This window comes from Rhineura floridana, chromosome 14, assembly GCF_030035675.1.
Source record: "Rhineura floridana isolate rRhiFlo1 chromosome 14, rRhiFlo1.hap2, whole genome shotgun sequence".
Classification (NCBI taxonomy): Eukaryota; Metazoa; Chordata; class Lepidosauria; order Squamata; family Rhineuridae; genus Rhineura; species Rhineura floridana.
Window position 1 is genome coordinate 32,758,892 of NC_084493.1, and position 18,196 is coordinate 32,777,087.

At 45.7% G+C, this 18,196-nt stretch overlaps 1 protein-coding gene across 3 annotated transcripts in view; it reads right to left on the bottom strand.

Moving 5' to 3' along the window:
* LRRC49 (leucine rich repeat containing 49) overlaps nucleotides 1-15,024 on the bottom strand; it is a 99,590-nt gene extending 84,566 nt beyond the window's left edge. For 2 of the 3 annotated variants that reach the window (XM_061595643.1, XM_061595641.1), the window contains exons 1-2: nucleotides 14,802-15,024; nucleotides 6,904-6,966 (exon numbers count right to left, since the gene is read on the bottom strand). In XM_061595643.1, coding sequence (XP_061451627.1) covers nucleotides 6,904-6,966; nucleotides 14,802-14,858 — 120 coding nt within the window. In that variant the 5' untranslated portion in view covers nucleotides 14,859-15,024. The remainder of the gene's footprint in view (nucleotides 1-6,903; nucleotides 6,967-14,801) is intronic. The other variant, XM_061595644.1, reaches the window with a different exon arrangement.
* Nucleotides 15,025-18,196: the final 3,172 nt, after the last annotated feature.

Here is an 18,196-nt window from a genome sequence, read left to right on the forward strand (position 1 = left end):
ATTTCTCCTTGCTACAGAATTTTTTTGTTACCAGCTTTCTTATGTCTTGCTTCTGAAAAGCTGTTAGAACATAGGAGTGTGAATGTGGGGAACGTAACGTACATAAGAAATATTACAAAGGGGATTGAGGGAGAAATGTATTCAGGCTGCAAATACTTATACAGTAAAAATAACTATCCTCTTAACCTTGAATGCCTAATAACCTCTTCCCAGAGAGGTAACTGAAAGGAGTTATTTAACATAGAACTTAACTAGAAGATACAGTGATTTTTAAACTGTGTACTCATATATACTGAGTGGTTGCAGGAGAAAAAAACAATTGAAGAGGCGTTTAGCAGGGTGAGAGCAGTGAAGTACCTTAGCTGAACTACCTACCAAGGCAAGAAAGTCAATAGCTGAGTGAAGTGTTGCTGTCTGTTCTCACCAGAGTGCTGCACACATGCTGGCTGGGGCTGATGGGAGTTATAGTCCACAACATATGGAAGGCACCATGATAGCAAAGGCTACATTAGATCATATGCACTGGGAACGGGGTGCCCATTGTCCTACTGTGAACATGGGCTCCCTGACAGATGTGATACCAACCCTAAGTGGAAAACAATCCACAGGGAAAAACTAAAGGCAAATGTCTATGGTTTTTATGAATCCAAACTGGTTTATATTTATTTTTTAAATTTCTCTGCTATTCTCCTATTAAAAAGTGCTCACGGTGGCTCCTGACAACTAAAATAAAACATTCTTTTACATTCCATGTGTACAAACACTCCATGAGTGTACTCGTGTACACTCCAACAAAACATAGCAGAAGAGTTATACTGCTGTCTGCAATTGCCCACAGGTCAGCAATACTGTACATGCCCTATGGTAATGGGGAACCTGCAGATGGTAACAATGGAAGGTTCAGATACTTCAAGTGAGTCTCTGCTAATGTCAGGCCCAGGATGAGACTCAGGAACCAGACCAGGGGTTGTAAGTAATTCAGTTTTTATTAGAGTAATGTCCAAACAAAGACTGCGTCTTCTCATGAAGCAGTACAGAAATACAGGTCCTGCGGCATTGAGAGAAAGTAGACCTAGCAAGGAGCTGCTTCCCACTTGTTCTTTAAGAAGGAGCCAAACGGGTGCGCAACCTTTCGCTCCTCCTTAACTGCCCCTCAGGTACTACCCGCCTTCCCCCTCTTCTCTCTTGTCTTTTCAGATGTCTTCGTGTGCACGGCGAAGGGGGAAGCATCGGCCCCTCCTCTTCTGAAGTTTCCGATTCCAGTATGAGGGATAGGGGGGGGCTGATGGTAAACTGCCTCGTGGCTTTTCTGCCTTGGGCAGCCCTCCCTCTTCTCCCTCCTGTTCTGAGCCTCGGAGAAGGGGAGGCGTGGGAATGTCCAGGGACTATTCTGAAACTCCAAAGCTCTCAGGCTCTCCGTTGCTAAGCAACCCTATCTCTGGCATTTCCTCTGTTTCGTCTTCGCTCCACTCGGACGAAGTTGCTCCCCCTCCTCCCTGCCATCCGTCTGAATCCCCTTCTTCCAACCCCCCGGGACCCCAACTCTACCTCCCGACATCATCCCCTCTCCCAAGCTGCCCCCCCCTTTTGCTGACTTGGGGCGGTGGGGAAAACGTTGATGGAAAAGTTTTACCAAGTCTGGAGCATGCACGTCAACTTCATCTTCCCATGATCTATCAGCTGGTTCATAGCCTTTCCAGTGAATCAAGTACTGCAACTTGCAGTGTCTTATTCTGGAGTCTAGTATTTCCCCAACTTCAAACTCAGTTTGCTCATTTACCAGGAGCGGAGCTCCGGGAGGCTCCTCCGGCCGTAACTCACTGGGAGGGGTGGCTTTTGTTAACAGGGATCGATGAAACACAGGATGTATTTTAAACGTGTCAGGTAGCTTCAGTCGGTACGCCACGGGATTAATTTGAGTTTCTATTTCAAAAGGACCCACCCTCTTGTCTTGTAATTTTCTACATTTACCTGGCATTTGGAGGAAGCGGGTGGACAGCCAGACCCGATCTCCCGGCTGCAGGGGGGGGGCCTCCTTCCTGTGCAGGTCAGCAACTCGCTTGTACTCCGTTTTGGCTTCGTTTAACTGTTGTTTCAACGTCTGTTGCGCCGCCTGCAATTCCCTAAGAAAGTTCTCTGCCGCCGGTACCAGCAAACCCTCTGAGCTGCTTGGAAAGACTTTAGGATGGAATCCATAATTAGCGAAAAACGGGGTTTGTTGAGTGCTGGAATGCAGGGAGTTGTTGTAGGCAAACTCTGCAAAATGCAAATATGATACCCAATCAGTCTGTTGATAGGACACATAACTACGTAAATATCTTTCCAAAATGGCGTTCACGCGTTCCGTCTGGCCGTCTGTCTGGGGGTGATGGGCGGAGGAGAGTTTTAACTGCATCTGCAGCTGTTTCCACATGGCTCTCCAAAATTTGGCTGTGAACTGAGTTCCTCGGTCCGAGACTACACTGTTTGGCAACCCATGCAGCCGGTAGACTTCTTTGATGAATAACTTGGCCGTTTCTTTAGCCTCTAAGGCCCCTGCACAAGGAAGAAAATGCGCCATTTTGGTGAGTAAATCTACCACTACTAGAATGGCTGTCATTCCTTGGGACTTGGGTAAATCAGTTATAAAATCCATGGATAGGTCCTTCCAGAGTTCGTGTGGGACAGGTAACGGTTGTAACAGTCCTGCTGGTTTTCCTGTTTGTGTTTTTGTCCGCATACAGACAGAGCAGGACTTTACATAGTTTTCAATATCCCGACGCATTTTAGGCCACCAAAAGTCCTTGGCCACGTTCTGAATGGTTTTGTAAATCCCAAAGTGTCCCGCCGTGACGGAATCATGGCACTGGCATAGGATTCTGAGCCTTAATTCCCCTTCTGGCACATATCTGGCTGTTTTGAACCATAACAGTCCATCCCTCCAGTGGAAAGTTACTTCTGAGTCTTGATCTTGTCCCGTCTCCTGCCTATATCTTAGCATGTCTACATCTTCTTGTTGTGCCTTTTTGAGTTCCTCTTCCCATGAAGGCTGACACGATCCCAACGTTAATTTCTCTGGCAGAATCACGTACTGAGGCTGGTCATCTGATTCACTTTCTTTGAATTGTGGCTGTCTGGATAAAGCATCTGCTTTCTGGTTTTTGGCTTGGGCATGATAAATAATCTTGAAGTTGAATCTAGTGAAGAACTGGGACCATCTTATCTGTCTCTGGTTCAACTTTCTGGCTGTTTGGAGGCTTTCCAGATTCTTGTGGTCGGAGCGCACTTCAATCTGATGAGAGGCCCCCTCTAGGTATTGTCTCCAGTTCTCAAAAGAATCCTTGATGGCCAGCAGCTCCTTCTCCCATACTGTGTAATTCTTCTCTGCTGGCTTTAACTTCCTAGAGAAGTACGCGCAGGGGTGCAGCTCCTTTCCCCCTTGGTCTAATTGCAGAAGGACCCCCCCGATGGCAAAATCCGAAGCATCTGCTTCCACGACAAAAGGGCGGGTCGGGTCAGCAAAGCGCAGAATGGGCTCAGAAGCGAACCTTCTCTTCAGCTCCTCAAAGGCCTTGGTGGCATTCTCTGTCCATTGAAACTTCTTCTTTCCCCTTAAGCAGTCAGTCAGAGGAGCTGTTAATTTGGAAAACCCTGGAATGAACTTTCTGTAATAGTTGGCAAACCCTAGAAACCGTTGTACATCCTTTTTGGTAACAGGCAGGCCCCAGTCCAATATACAACTTACTTTCCCTGGGTCCATCTCCACTCCTTCCGCTGAGATTCGGTACCCAAGGAAGCCCAAAGAATTGAGGTCAAATCCACATTTCTCTAACTTGGCATACAAGTGATTCTCTCTCAGTCTCTTCAGCACCGTTTTCACATGCTGATCATGGTCTTCCTGGTTCTTTGAGAACACCAGGATATCATCTAAGTAACAGATTACATACGTGTCCAACAGGTCTCTAAACACGTCGTTCATGAACTTTTGAAAAACTCCTGGACTTCCACAAAGCCTGAACGGCATGACCAGGTACTCAAACTGACCATAAGCGGTCAAGAATCCCGTTTTCCATTCATCTCCCTCCTTCATTCTGATCAGATTGTACGCTCCCCTCAAATCCAGCTTCGTGAAGACTTTTGCGGAGCGCAGTCGGTCTAGCAGCTCTGAAATCAGGGGCAGCGGGTAGCTGTTAGGGATGGTGATCTGGTTCAATGCGCGATAGTCGTTACAAGGTCTGAGTTCCCCCCCTTTCTTTTTCACAAACAATAGTGACACTCCAGCAGGGGACTGTGAGGGACGTATGAATCCTCATCTCAGGTTTTTATCCAGAAATTCCTTCAGGGCCTCCCTCTCAGTCTCTGTGAGCGAGTAAATTTTCCCCGATTGGATGCTGGCTCCTGGCACGAGATCAATCGCACAGTCGTAAGGGCGGTGGGGGGGGTAGAGTCTCTGCCTCTTTTTCATCAAATACATCTTTGAATTCCTCATACTTCAGCGGCAGGGTCACTTGCTCGCTCTCCTGCGCTGCCGCCGCCAAGGTGTTCTTGATTCCTTCAGGTTGGCAGTTCTCCTGACAATACTGTGAGGTGAACCACACCACCGCCTCCTTCCAACTTATCTTGGGTTCGTGCTTTGCTAGCCAGGGCATTCCCAGAATCACCTCAAAGTTCGAGAGATCTGACACGTATAGCGAAATGAACTCTTCATGCCCAGGGATTTGAAGTTTCACTTCCTCCGTGGCCTGTGTCACCCCTCCTGACTTCAGGGGTCTCCCATCGATGGTCTCCACAGATAGGGGAGCGTCCAGTTTCCACCAGGAAATTCCATGATGCTTGGCTAGCTTTGCATCAATAAAATTTGTGGAGGCTCCACTATCAATCAAGGCAGTAGAATTAAACACCACTCCTCTGGAAGTTGTAATCCGAATAGGTAAGACCAACACCCCTTTTGAGGGAGGTTGGATCGTTGGAGGGCCTTTATACAATGCGGCCCCCAGTCCACCGGCCTGCACGTGGACTGGGTGTTCTAGTTTCCCGACGGCTTGGCTTTCCCCCTTTCAGTCCACAGTCTCTGGCCACATGGCCCGGTCTTGAACAATAAAAGCATAAACGTTCCCGGCGTCGTCTTTCCTTTTCTTCTTCTGACAATCTTGGCCTAGCCCCTCCTTGTCCCTCAGTTGCATTACCTGCCGCCCCTGCAGTGGAAAGGGCCTTGCTGCGGGATGCCGAGGCTGAGTATCTCGGGACCTCCTGCTTCTTTTCCAGGCGTCTTCCTTCCATCCGGTGATCTATCTGTAGGCATAGCCGGATTAGCCCTGGCAGGTCGATGGGAGGGGTGGTCCTGGCCAGCTCATCCAGGATTTCAGCATTTAATCCACTCCGGTACATAAACATCAAAGCGGCATCATTATAACCCGTTTCCTGGGACAAAATTTTAAAAGCGTTAGTGTACTCGGAAACAGTCCCTTTAGCTTGCTTCAGAGCGCCTAGCTGCCGCGCTACTGTTTCAGCTCTTTGCGGGTCTTGAAACATCTTGGTCATCTCCTGTATAAATCCTCTGTATCTTCTTAAGACAGTATCCTTTCTCACCAGATATGGAGTCACCCATTTTGCAGCTTCTCCCTCCAGAAAGCTAATCACGAAGGCGACTTTAGCCCCATCGTCTGGAAATTCTGTGTGCCTGACATCCAGATATAATTCACATTGAGCCACGAAAGTTGCCAACTGATCACTCTGTCCCGCATATTTTGGGGGCAATCCAATGGGAACCTTTACTGCGGCAACTGGAGGGGCTGTTCGCATCTGGTCTATCGTGGTCTTCAAGGCTTGATTATCCGTTTTCAACGCCTTGACGGCTGCTAGCAGGGCTTGGACATCCGTCTGCAAATCAGCTACCTTAGTCCTCAAGAGTTTCACTTCTTCCGTCTCGGAAGTGGGGTTCGTTCCCCCCCCCGCTCCCTTTGACATCTTGTCCCAGTCAAGTGAAGAGAGCGTTGAGGGTGATTGAGGAGGCTCTGTCAAGCTGTCAGGCCCAGGATGAGACTCAGGAACCAGACCAACGGCTGTAGTTAATTCGTGTTTTATTAGGGTAATGTCCAAACAAAGACTGCGTCTTCTCATGAAGCAGTACAGAAATACAGGTCCTGCGGCATTGAGAGAAAGTTGACAGAGCAAGGAGCTGCTTCCCGCTTGTTCTTTAAGAAGGAGCCAAATGGGCGCGCAACCTTTTGCTCCTCCTTAACTGCCCCTCAGGTACTACCCGCCTTCCCCCTCTTCTCTCTTGTCTTTTCAGATGTCTTCGTGTGCACGGCGAAGGGGGAAGCATCGGCCCCTCCTCTTCTGAAGTTTCCGATTCCAGTATGGGGGATGGGGGGGGCTGATGGTAAACTGCCTCGCGGCTTTTCTGCCTTGGGCAGCCCTCCCTCTTCTCCCTCCTGTTCTGAGCCTCGGAGAAGGGGAGGCGTGGGAATGTCCAGGGACGATTCTGAAACTCCAAAGCTCTCAGGCTCTCCGTTGCTAAGCAACCCTATATCTGGCATTTCCTCTGTTTCGTCTTCGCTCCACTCGGGCGAAGTTGCTCCCCCTCCTCCCTGCCATCTGTCTGAATCCCCTTCTTCCAAGCCCCCGGGACCCCAACTCTGCCTCCCAACAGCTAAAGAGTATTATATACACAATAGGATTAAGTGTTTACTGGTTACCACTTTTAAGAATCTTTATTCATTTCAAGAAATGACTGAAAGTACTTAGTAAATACAAAATATATTCTCCATTAACTCTCATTGTAATAAGCTTAACAGTAAGATGAAGAAAATATGGGAAGTTTCATAGGAAGTAGTGTACAAATATCGTAAGACATCACAAATATCAAATACAACTATGTAGCTTACTACATCTGTATCTCAATAATAAAAGTTCAGGTCTCACAGGTTTCGTTCTTTCTGCTACTGATGTACTTTGGAGAACCAGCTGAAGCCCATAATTGCTTGCCTGCAAATTGAAAAATAGTATTAATAACTTTCAAGAATATAGAATTTAAGCACAGATGGAGAAGGAATTTAGCCAATAAAAATATTCTAAGGGCCAAATAATCTATCTACATCAAGGCCAGTGATAACTAAATGTTCATAAGAAATCAAGTTACCCATTTGTAACTTCTCCCACAGTGTATCTTTAAGTGTTGTGTATTTTTCAGGATATTGTTGTCAAAGAATTGTCCCCCTGGGGTCCCTTGCCCTCAGCACTCCAAGGAGGGTTCGTTGCTTCTGAGAACAGTCCCAACTCCTTTGGGTCTCTGCTTCTCAGGCAACAACTCTCCCTCCTTCAGGAGTAATTACTCCATAGTTCTGCCACCACCCTTCTTCCTGGTTCCTTTCTCTGAGAGAAGGGATCTCAGAGACCTTTGTGAATATTGATGGGATTAAGCCTAATTCATTAACAGTAATCAGTAGTGTTCAGCAATCAAGGAAATCTTTCCTTTCTTCCAAGCCAATACACACCATTTATAAAAGGATAGTTTATTTAAAGGTAAGTAGGATGGTATATACAAAAGAGAACAACAGTTTGATTCCTTAAAGCTAATCGCCCTCAGACGGGCTACAGGAGGTACATTGGCATAACAAAGGAGAGAAGTTCAATACAGACAAAAGAATATAACAAAGGTCTATCTAAGCTAAGATCCTATACTTACAGTAGCATAGGTCCTATTCTCCCAGTAGAATAGGCTGGTTCCCAAACGGCTTTCTCTGTCACACTTCAGGCGAGTCGAGTAGATGGAAAAAGGGAACAAAGGCTGAAGGGGCACCCTTCATTTTTATGGAGTTTATCGGTCAACAAGGAGGGGGGGAGGCAAAACGCCATATTCCGCCCCTCCCATGATCCACTCCTTTGAAGCCTTTGAAGATAAGGGGGCTAGACAGCATCACCCAGGGGTCCTGACTTTTGATCTCAGGAAGCTGATAAGAGATAAGAACATAAGAACATAAGAAGAGCCTGCTGGATCAGGCCAGTGGCCCATCTAGTCCAGCATCCTGTTCTCACAGTGGCCAACCAGGTGCCTGGGGGAAGCCCGCAAGCAGGACCCGAGTGCAAGAACACTCTCCCCTCCTGAGGCTTCTGGCAACTGGTTTTCAGAAGCATGCTGCCTCTGACTAGGGTGGCACAGCACAGCCATCATGGCTAGTAGCCATTGATAGCCCTGTCCTCCATGAATTTGTCTAATCTTCTTTTAAAGCCATCCAAGCTGGTGGCCATTACTGCATCTTGTTGGAGCAAATTCCATAGTTAACTATGCGCTGAGTAAAGAAGTACTTCCTTTTGTCTGTCCTGAATCTTCCAACATTCAGCTTCTTTGAATGTCCACAAGTTCTAGTATTATGAGGGAGAAGAACTCTTCTCTATCCACTTTCTCAATGCCATGCATAATTTTATACACTTCTATCATGTCTCCTCTGACCCGCTTTTTCTCTAAACTAAAAAACCACAAATGCTGCAACCTTTCCTCGTAAGGGAGTCGCTCCATCCCCTTGATCATTCTGGTTGCCCTCTTCTGAACCTTTTCCAACTCTGTAATATCCTTTTTGAGATGAGGCGACCAGAACTGTACACAGTATTCCAAATGCGGCCGCATCATAGATTTATACAACGGCATTATGATATCGGCTGTTTTATTTTCAATACCTTTCCTAATTATCCCTAGCACGGAATTTGCCTTTTTCACAGCTGCCGCACACTGGGTCAACATTTGCATTGTGCTGTCCACTACAACCCCGAGGTGTCTCTCCTGGTCAGTCACCGCCAGTTCAGACCCCATGAGCGTATATGTGAAATTCAGATTTTATGCTCCAATATGCATAATTTTACACTTGTAACAGCTAAGGTTTAGTTGCATCTTCTTGCAAGGTTGCAAATTGTCTGTCTGACACAGAGCTGCGGATCTCCCTCAGTAGCAGGGCTGTGGAGTCGGTACGCCAAACCTTCGACTCCGACTCCTCTATTTTTCTACTGTCCGACACCGACTCCTTCATAAATGGCAAATGTATATTAACTAGTAATAACAAATTTACTGTAGTAAAGTGATAGCACAAGGCATTTCATCACCACCATGTGAATCATCAGGCTAGATTGATAGAACATAAAACATATTTATTTGATTAAAATTTCTGAACAAGAAAACTTTCCTAAATTCCTATGAAAGTTTTTATTTTAAAGCTGGAGTCGGTACATTTCTACCGACTCCACCCAAAATTGCTTCCGACTCCGACTCTACAACCCTGCTCAGTAGGGAGTCCTAGGGAACCAAAGGCTCCCAGAATTCTCTCTGGTTGACCCATTTCAACTTGACAAAATTAGCTATTCTTGACAATTGTCACACCATGAACATACTTAGATAAATTAGGCTACATTAACAGAAGCATAGTTTCCAAACTGCGTGAAGTATTAGTTCCCCTCTATTCAGCACTGGTTAGGCCTCATTTGGAATACTGTGTACAGTTCTGGTCTCCGCACTTCAAGAAGGATGCAGACAAACTGGAACAGGTTCAGAGGAGGGCAACAAGGATGATCAGGGGACTGGAAAGAAAGCACAGGTTTGATAGAAATATCTGTGGGCTATAGGTACGTTCTTAAACCGCATGGGGTTTTTTGCCTGTTAGTGAATTTCTCTGCTTTTTAACCCGGGAAGTAAGAAACGGGATCCTGTATGAGTTTGCCGACAATGGATTGATTGCTTACTGAGTTCAGTGGGATTTACTCCCCTGCAATCCTACTTGGGATAGGTGAAACTGACCACAGGGGATGGGGAGGGGAGGAGGAGGGAGGGGAGAAAGGGCAGAGGGGAGGAGGGAGAGGGGAGGAGGGAGATGGGAGCAGGCAGGAGGGGGAGGGGAGGAGGACAGGTTTGATCATTTGCATCTTTATTGAGATCAGTGGGATTTACTCCCATGCAATCATGCTTAGGATAGGTAAAACTGACCAGGGCAGGGAGGGAGGGAGGGTTGGAGTGGGCAGGGGAGGAGAAAGAAGGAAGAGGGGAGGGGAAGAGGAAGGGAGTGGAGAAGAGAAACAGGGGAAAGGCAGGTCTGATCATTTGCATGCTTACTGAGTTCGGTGGGATTTACTCATATGCAATCATGGTTAGGATAGGTAACACTGACAGGGGGGAAGAGGAGGGGGAGGGGGAAAGAGCGGATTGGAGGGGGGAAAAGAAGGGGGAGGGGAGGGCAGGTTTGATCATTTGCATGCTTACAGAGTTCAACAGTATTCCGTGCAATCATGCTTAAAATAGGTAAAACTGACCATGGGGGGGAAGGGGATGGGGGGGACGGGAAAGGCAAAAGAGGAGATTGGAAGGGGATGGGGATAGGGAGGGAGAGGCAAAGGAAAGGGGAGTGAAGGGGCAAGAGGGAAGGGATAGGAAGGAGGAGAAGGGAGGCTGGGTTTGATCATTTGCATGCTTATTGAGTTTAATGGGATTTATTTCTGTGCAATCATGTTTGAAAATGGAAATGGACTGTCTTCAAGTCGATCCTGACTTATGGAGACCCTATGAATAGGGTTTTCGTGGTAAACGGTATTCAGAGGTGGTTTTACCATTGCCTTCCTCTGAGGCTGAGAGGCAGTGACTGGCCCAAGGTCACCCAGTGAGCTTCATGGCTGTGTGAGGATTCGAACCCTGGTCTCCCAGGTTGTAGTCTAACACTGACCTGGGGGAGGGGCAGGGAGGGGAGAAGGGGGAGGGGAGAGGATTGGGTAGGTGGGTAGGCACTAGGCAGAGGGGAAGCCTCTCTTCTTTCCAAAAGGAAAACATTGTGAACAGTATCATTGCTTTTCAGAGTTTCCCCCACCTTTTTATTCTACAGCAGGCACATGTAGCCTCCCGCCCAAATTTAAGCTAAAGCTGTCCCTTGCCACATCCACACCACTTTGGACAGTCATGGGTTCTCTCAAAGAATCCTGGGAAGTGTAGTTAGTGAAGGGTACTCAGAGTTGCTAGGAGATGCCCTGTTCCCCTCACAGACCTTCAATCAGAGTGGCTGACTGTTAAACCAGTCTGGCCACTGGAGCTCTGTCAGTGGAATACGAGTCTCCTCTCAGCACCCTTCACAAACTATACTTCCCAGGATTCTTTGGAGGAAGCCATTACTGTCTCAAGTGAAATCGTGTGGCTGTGGCCCCCTGATTAGCCAAGCCAAGCAGCTGGGAGTCTGGCTTTTAGAACACTGACAGTTGGTTCGACATTATCATTCAGTTCAATGCAAAATTTATTAAATTAATTAAAAATCAGCCAGGCATTTTTTAAACTTTTAAACTGCAGAAGATGAAGGTCCGAGTATGGGGCAAGGTCAGTAATAGGATCCCAGGTACTCTGTGAACATGGCTGATTTTTAATGAATTTCAACAGATTATGAGAACTCTGACAGGAAAAAGTCCAAAAGAGCTCTGTGGTTTTTTTCCTCTCTTTTTAGACTTTGAACTCTCGATTCTCTCTGATTGTTTTGTGCATTGCCATGAAAATTGAGAGGGTTGTTAAGCAAGCATTTCTGAGTTCAGGACTATAAGTTTTGTAAGGTTTTGTTTTGAAATGAGGTTATGGGAAGCATCAGAATGGCATGGGAGAGTATTTTCAATTAAACATTGCGGAATGTGAAAAATCCACGCTGTCTACAGTACAGGAATACCCCGCATTAACATACGCAATGGGACCGGAGCATGTATGTAAAGTGAAAATATACTTAAAGTAAAGCGATTATCTATGCATGTACTGCACTGCAATCGCCACTAGATGGCAGCGGCGTCATGCCATTAAGTGTCCGTAACTGCGAAGTGCGTGTAAGTTAAGTGGGGAATGGTGGAGTATGGAGTATGTCCATTATCGCGAGGGTCCATTAAACAAAGGTACATAAATCGGGGTATTCCTGTATACAGCCACTCTTGTGCCTGTATAATCATGTCTGCATCCGTTTAGGCCCTACAGCAGAAGCCAACATGACGCCTTCCACATGCTGTTGGACTCCCAGATCCCATCAGCCCCAGCCAGCATGGCCAGTGATACTGGAATGCCTTATAAACTTCCCCCCTCAACAATAACCGCCCAATCCTATGCATGTTTACTCAGAAGTTGAGTCAGAGGGAGGGAGAGAGAAAATACACAGGACTGTAGCTTTAGTCAGGAAATGAGCCACCCAAACCTTTACAGCACAAACCTGTCCATGCCTACTTAGGAGTAGCTCCCACTGGGTTCAAGTGGGGCCATGGTTAAGGATGGAATTATCAGCAGGGACTCCCAAACAGATCTCAATGCATGGGCTGACATACATGAGGAGAGGTGCTCCTTTAAGTCCCTGGGCCTCAAGACTTCTAGGGCTTTATACACCAAAGTACCTTAGCAAACAGGCAGCCAGTGCAACTCTTTTAGAAATGGTATAACATGGTCATACCTAGTTCCACCACCCAATAATTGGACAATGGCATTTGGCATCAGCTGGACTGCCAGACGGTCTCATGGGCAACCCCATGTGGAGCACATCAAAACAGTCTAATCAGGAGATTATTCTGGGAAGGCTATCCCAATCCCCAGGAAAGTCCATAGCTGGAAACAGGGGCTCCTCATGACCACGGCCTCAAAGGACGGCAATGGTTCCAGGGGTACCCCCTGATTGAGCACCAGAAGTTGTTACAATGTTTACAAGTAAATAATAAATCTATATTATACAAATGGATGATCCAATGAATATTTTTTAGTAAACCTATCTATAGACCTGCCTGTCTTTTTCAAAGGCCTTCAAGGCAGCTAACAAATCTCAGTAACCAATAAATCAAAATGTCAGGAACGGAGGGAAGAAACATCACAGAGATAAATAATCTCTAAGACCTGCTATAATCATTAGCTCGTCACCTTGCATAATTAATAACTGCTTCTACTGAAATCCAATTACTTTGGATTTTGTACTTTTTTAATGGTCTGTTGAACATTTGATTCATTGATCCAAAATAAATAAAAAATAAATATGTTACCAGAGAGACAGATGATCAAATAAAACAATGTATTTATTTAAGGATTTATATCCCATGTTTACATAAAATAATGCACAAATACATAACTCAATAAGCATAATAAGTTAAAATGATCATGGAAATCATTGATCCAACAAATAATTTTAAAGTTATTTGTTTACTCGTGTATGGATTTATACCCTGCCATTTCCCCCACCCCACTCCCAAAACAAAATACTTGAAGGTAGCTAATAGCAAGTAACACACTAGAATGCAGAGAATGCTAGACTAAAAAAAATTAAAATAGTGATAACTATGGTAGCAAATGCAATACTGAGAAATAGAAAGCAATAATAAAAAATAAAAACCTTGGATGAGATTAAATGCCACACCAGTGGGCACAACAAAATCACCCTTCCTTCAATCCCCTTGCAGCCCTTTCATCTGCTCTGAAGGGCCTCCCAGTCTTCTGAGACAAAGGGGGATGGAAACACACAGGAGGTTGCAGGGGGAGAGGAGGGCAAGCAAGTCCTGTTTGTGCAAGCAGAAGTCGGCTGCACAAGCAAGATGGCACAATTGGATCTCCCCCATATAATTCCACTTAGATTATCTGAAAACACTAATACGAACGACAATAACCTTACAAATAAAAATAAAAATAATATAACAAGAGAAAAATGATCTGATAATCACCATACAAATAAGAGAATGGTAATTAAAATAATAATAAAAATTGCAACAGTGCAATCCTAAGCATGTTTACTCAGAAGCAAGTCCCACTGAGCACAATGGGACTTGCTTCCTCGTAAGTCTGCTTGTGATTGCACTGAAGGAAAAAAATCAGTCTTATAGCACCTTAAACGTTTAACATTTTTGCTTTTAAGGTGCCACAAGGCTCTTTGTTGATTTTTACTGCCCTCTGGAAACAGAAAAATATAACAGATAGATGATCTGATACCCATTAGCACAAGTTTATAAATACACTCCCTATATGCATTACACAAAATGCAGTATATGAAGCTGCGTAGCTACCAGTGTTTGTTATTGTGAAACTATCTTGAGACATTGCATGGATAGCGATTCATAAATTAAATTAATAAATAAATAATAAATCTGTCTCTGTGTTAGAGCTGTGTGTGTGTGTGTGTGTGTCTGTATGGTACAGAGCACCGGCACTTCTTGTTTTGCTGTCCATGGTAGCCATTTGTTGGTGGCACCTCCGTCACTTTTATCAAGATACGAGTACCAGCACCTCATTTTTTTACACCAGAAAAGCACTATAGATATGTGTGTGTTTGTGTGTGCGTGCATGTGTGCACACACACACGCTGAGAAATGCATGTGCGCAGCGCTATGGAGAGCACGCGTGTGTATACGCATACACAAACACACACCTACAGCAATAACACAAAAGCATATATTTATAAATACGTACACGAGTACGAACACAATTTTATTTCTCTCACACACACACACGAATGCAAATGAAAAAGAAAATGGCAACATAGATACAGAGGAAGGTAATAAATTACATTCTGGGGTGGGAGAGACGGGGGGGATTTCTTACAGCGCCATCCAACACATGCCCACTCAGAAGTAAACTCCATTGGGTTCAATGGGACTTACTCCCAGGTAAGGGTCGTACTGGACTGCAGCCCCAAAAGCGCATCCCGGCAAACAAGGGACGGATCAATGGAGAAAGAAAAGGCTCCGCCACAAAGAGAGGAGGGCGGGAGGAGGAGGAAGAGGAGGAGGAGGGATGAACCCGCATCCCCACCCAGCGCCCTTCAGGAGTAGGGCAGCTCTCGCCTCACAGCCCCCCACCAGCTTACCGAGACGGCGTGTGGTGGCCTACCCCCGGCGGCAGGCCGACATTTGCTGGGCACCATGGCAACGGGACCCTGCCGCAACGGCGGCGGCGGCAACAGAGAGAAAGGGACCCCGAGAGCGCCACCCCTCCTCCCCTAACCCGGAAGTCGCCGGATAGTCGCCATAGCAACCGTCACTTCCTGCAGGGATCGTTTCCCCCACCTTCTCTTTCTTTCTCTCAATGCTTCGCGGCCCTCTTCGAGAGATAAGAGGGCGTGGCCAAAGAGCTCCGCCTACCCAGCTGAGGCTGATGGGAGCCGGAGTCCATCAGCAGCTAGAGGGTACCACGTCGACTACCCTCAAGAGAACACAGACATTATTATTATTATTGTTAATTAAATTTATATCCCGCCCTTCCTCCCAGTGGGAGACCAGGGTGGCAAACAAATACACTAAAAACACGCTAAAACATCTTAAAATCAGACTTTACAATTTATTAAAACAAAACATCTTTTAAAAAAGTTTAAAAAGTTAAAAACATCTTAAAAAGCTATTCCAACACAGACGCAAACCGTGGAACTATGCACACCACAGGTTTCCTAGCGAATGCCAGGTGCCACCAACTATAATGGAGGTAGCGAGCAGGGCGGCTTTCTCAAGAATCATCCTGCCCATTCATTTAGTGGCGTTCATATGGAAACCGCAAGTGTGAGTTACATGAGATGCCTGATTTTTTAATATTCCCATGGCTGAGGAATGTGTGGTCTTCCAGACGGTGCTGGATTCCAACTCCCATCAGCCCTCAGCCAACAAGGCCAATGGCCAGAGATGATGGGAAGGTGGAGTTCCACCAAGATCTGGAGAGGGCACCAGATAGAACAGCCCTGCCCTATGGTAACAGCTAGGTTGTCATAAATTCAGTTTAACTAAATAAAGTTTACCTCACACCTTGCACTTTTTCACTTATTTGAGCCTTTGTCAAATGTACCACTTGCAAACAACTGCTTTCAGAGCAGGTTGCAATTAAAGAAAATAAAATAAAAGTACCAATAAAAGAATGGCAAAAAAGAAAGAAAAATATTTAATGTTTTTATTGTGTACCTGTATTTATATTTTATTGTTTACATAAATCTCCCAGAGAATTGGAAGAGTTGGAAGGGATCTTATTATTTATTTAATTATTTGGAGTATTTGTACCCTACTCTTCTGCCAAAAAGGCTCCCAGAGTGGCTTACATGCAATCAATTTAAACAAGGCCCTCGCTGCCCGCAGGCTTACAATCTAAAAAGCATGACACACAGGAAGAAAAGGGGCAGGAAGGGAACAGGAAAAAAGCAAATAGGCACCAATTCTTAAATAGTAGCTCTTATAATGACCAGCTAGCATAGATACAGTTCAGGGATAGGTGGTGCCTGATGGAGCTGGTCTTCCGGCAAAGCTGATGGGATGAGGCCCGCTTCTCATCTCTCTCACCGAGGCAGCCTGATGGAATGGCAATCTTGAAGGTTAGCTAGACCAGCCCTCTGCTAAATGAATGGTCTACAGTGGCAGGATGCAAGCATTTCTGATAGATGGCTGTCCAGCCTCTGGTTTAAATATCTCTAACAAAGGAGAGCCCACTTTCACCCTTAGGAAGGTGTCTCCTAATGTTGAGCCAAAATCTACTTCCCTGCAGTTTCCACCACTTGGTCCTTCTCCTGCCCTTTGCAGCAACAGAGAACCAGGCTGCGCCAACAAAGAATATTTTAAGATTGCTTATCATGCCCTCGCCCTTAATTTTCTCTTTTCCAGGCTAAGCATACCCTCCTCTTTCAGCTGCTCCTCACTGGTTTCCAGACCCCACGCGTAACAAAGGCTGCAACCCAATATACACTTAACTGGAAGTAAGTCCCATTGAACCCAATGGAGCTTCTGAGTAGACATGTATTAGAATGCAGCCTAATGAATTTACTGTAGCATAAGCTCACATGGGCTAGAGCCCACTTCTTCAGATGCATATTGGCAGGCAAATATACACAATGTGAGAGGGGCTGGCGGGGCAGTGAGGAGTAACGTCTGTCAGCAGCTATTAGCCTCCCTGTTCACAGGTGGTCTATGCCTGTTGTTCGGGAGAAGCCCTTTGATGAATCACTAGATTGAATGTTTCTACATACAAATTCCCTACATATGGAAATCTAGGGAGGAGAGGAAGACTTTAGCCTTGTCTTCTCAGACATGCCAATCTTCTTCGCACAGGGAATTTGTAGAGAAGAACGTCCTGTCTTCTAACTAGACCTGCAATTTGAAGTGGTTCTAGCCCAGGTGCTGATTTACCTTGGCCAATTTCTAGGAATGTCATTGCCACTGAGGGCAAAAAATGAATAAATTATACTGAAATTTTATGTTTATTTTAACCCTGATTTTTGCTTAGAGTTCAGGCATGCCAGTTGAGCCCAGTGCATGTAGTGGTAAATGCTGAAGTGCAGGAACTCATAATGAGAGCCCCTCTCGCCACACCACTAAAGAGAAGCCAGAGCCCACGAGCAGCTGAGAGCAGCTGGGAATAGCACCTTAAGACAGTGGCAGCGAACAGAGTGCACTCCGTATGTCATTTGACTCCCAGCACTTCTCAGCCCAGGCCAGCATGGTCAGGGGTGAGGGGAGGTGAAATCACCAAAGTGTGGCAGGCACCACAATAGCTATGCCCGCTGTAGCAAGTAGCACAGGGGTAGCCAACATGATGCCCTCCATAGGCCACTGGACTCCAACTCCCATAAACCCGAGCCATCACGGCCAATGCCTGGTCAAGGATGATGGGAACTGTAGTCCAGCCTCATGAGGGCACCGCATTGACTGTCCTAGGGTGAGCTTGTCAGACGTTGGCTGGAGAGGCCCGTGTTCACGCCAGGGATGGGCAAGAATTTATATTCAGTTTGCATTTAAAGCTGAGTTTTTCAGATTTGCACTTTCCAAAATAATATGAGAACCGACACACAGCCATCCTTCAAAATCCACACTTATCCGAAATTTGTGGGTCTCCAACAACCCATTGTTTATAAATATGCATATATTGGTGAAAATAACATGCAAAAATGCATTCCATGAGGATAACTTTCTTGCAAAAATGTGTACATCAGTCAAAACTGCATACAAAAATATATTTATTAAGAGAAAATCAAACAAATGAAAATTCTTCAGCACTTAAATTTTCATGAGGATTTAAAAAAAAAAGTTTGCAAATTGCTGCAGAAATGTGCAGAACTGAATTTAAGACTGGAAAAATGAGGAGCTGAGAGAAAGGAAACTGACACATCATTCCATCCCCAGTTCACACCCCTGATCCAGGCCCCTAGCTGGGGGTGTGTGTGCTGGGGTGCTGTCCCCCTAACGTTTTTCTCCCCACTTTTTTTACAAATAATGACATTGATTACAGAAACAT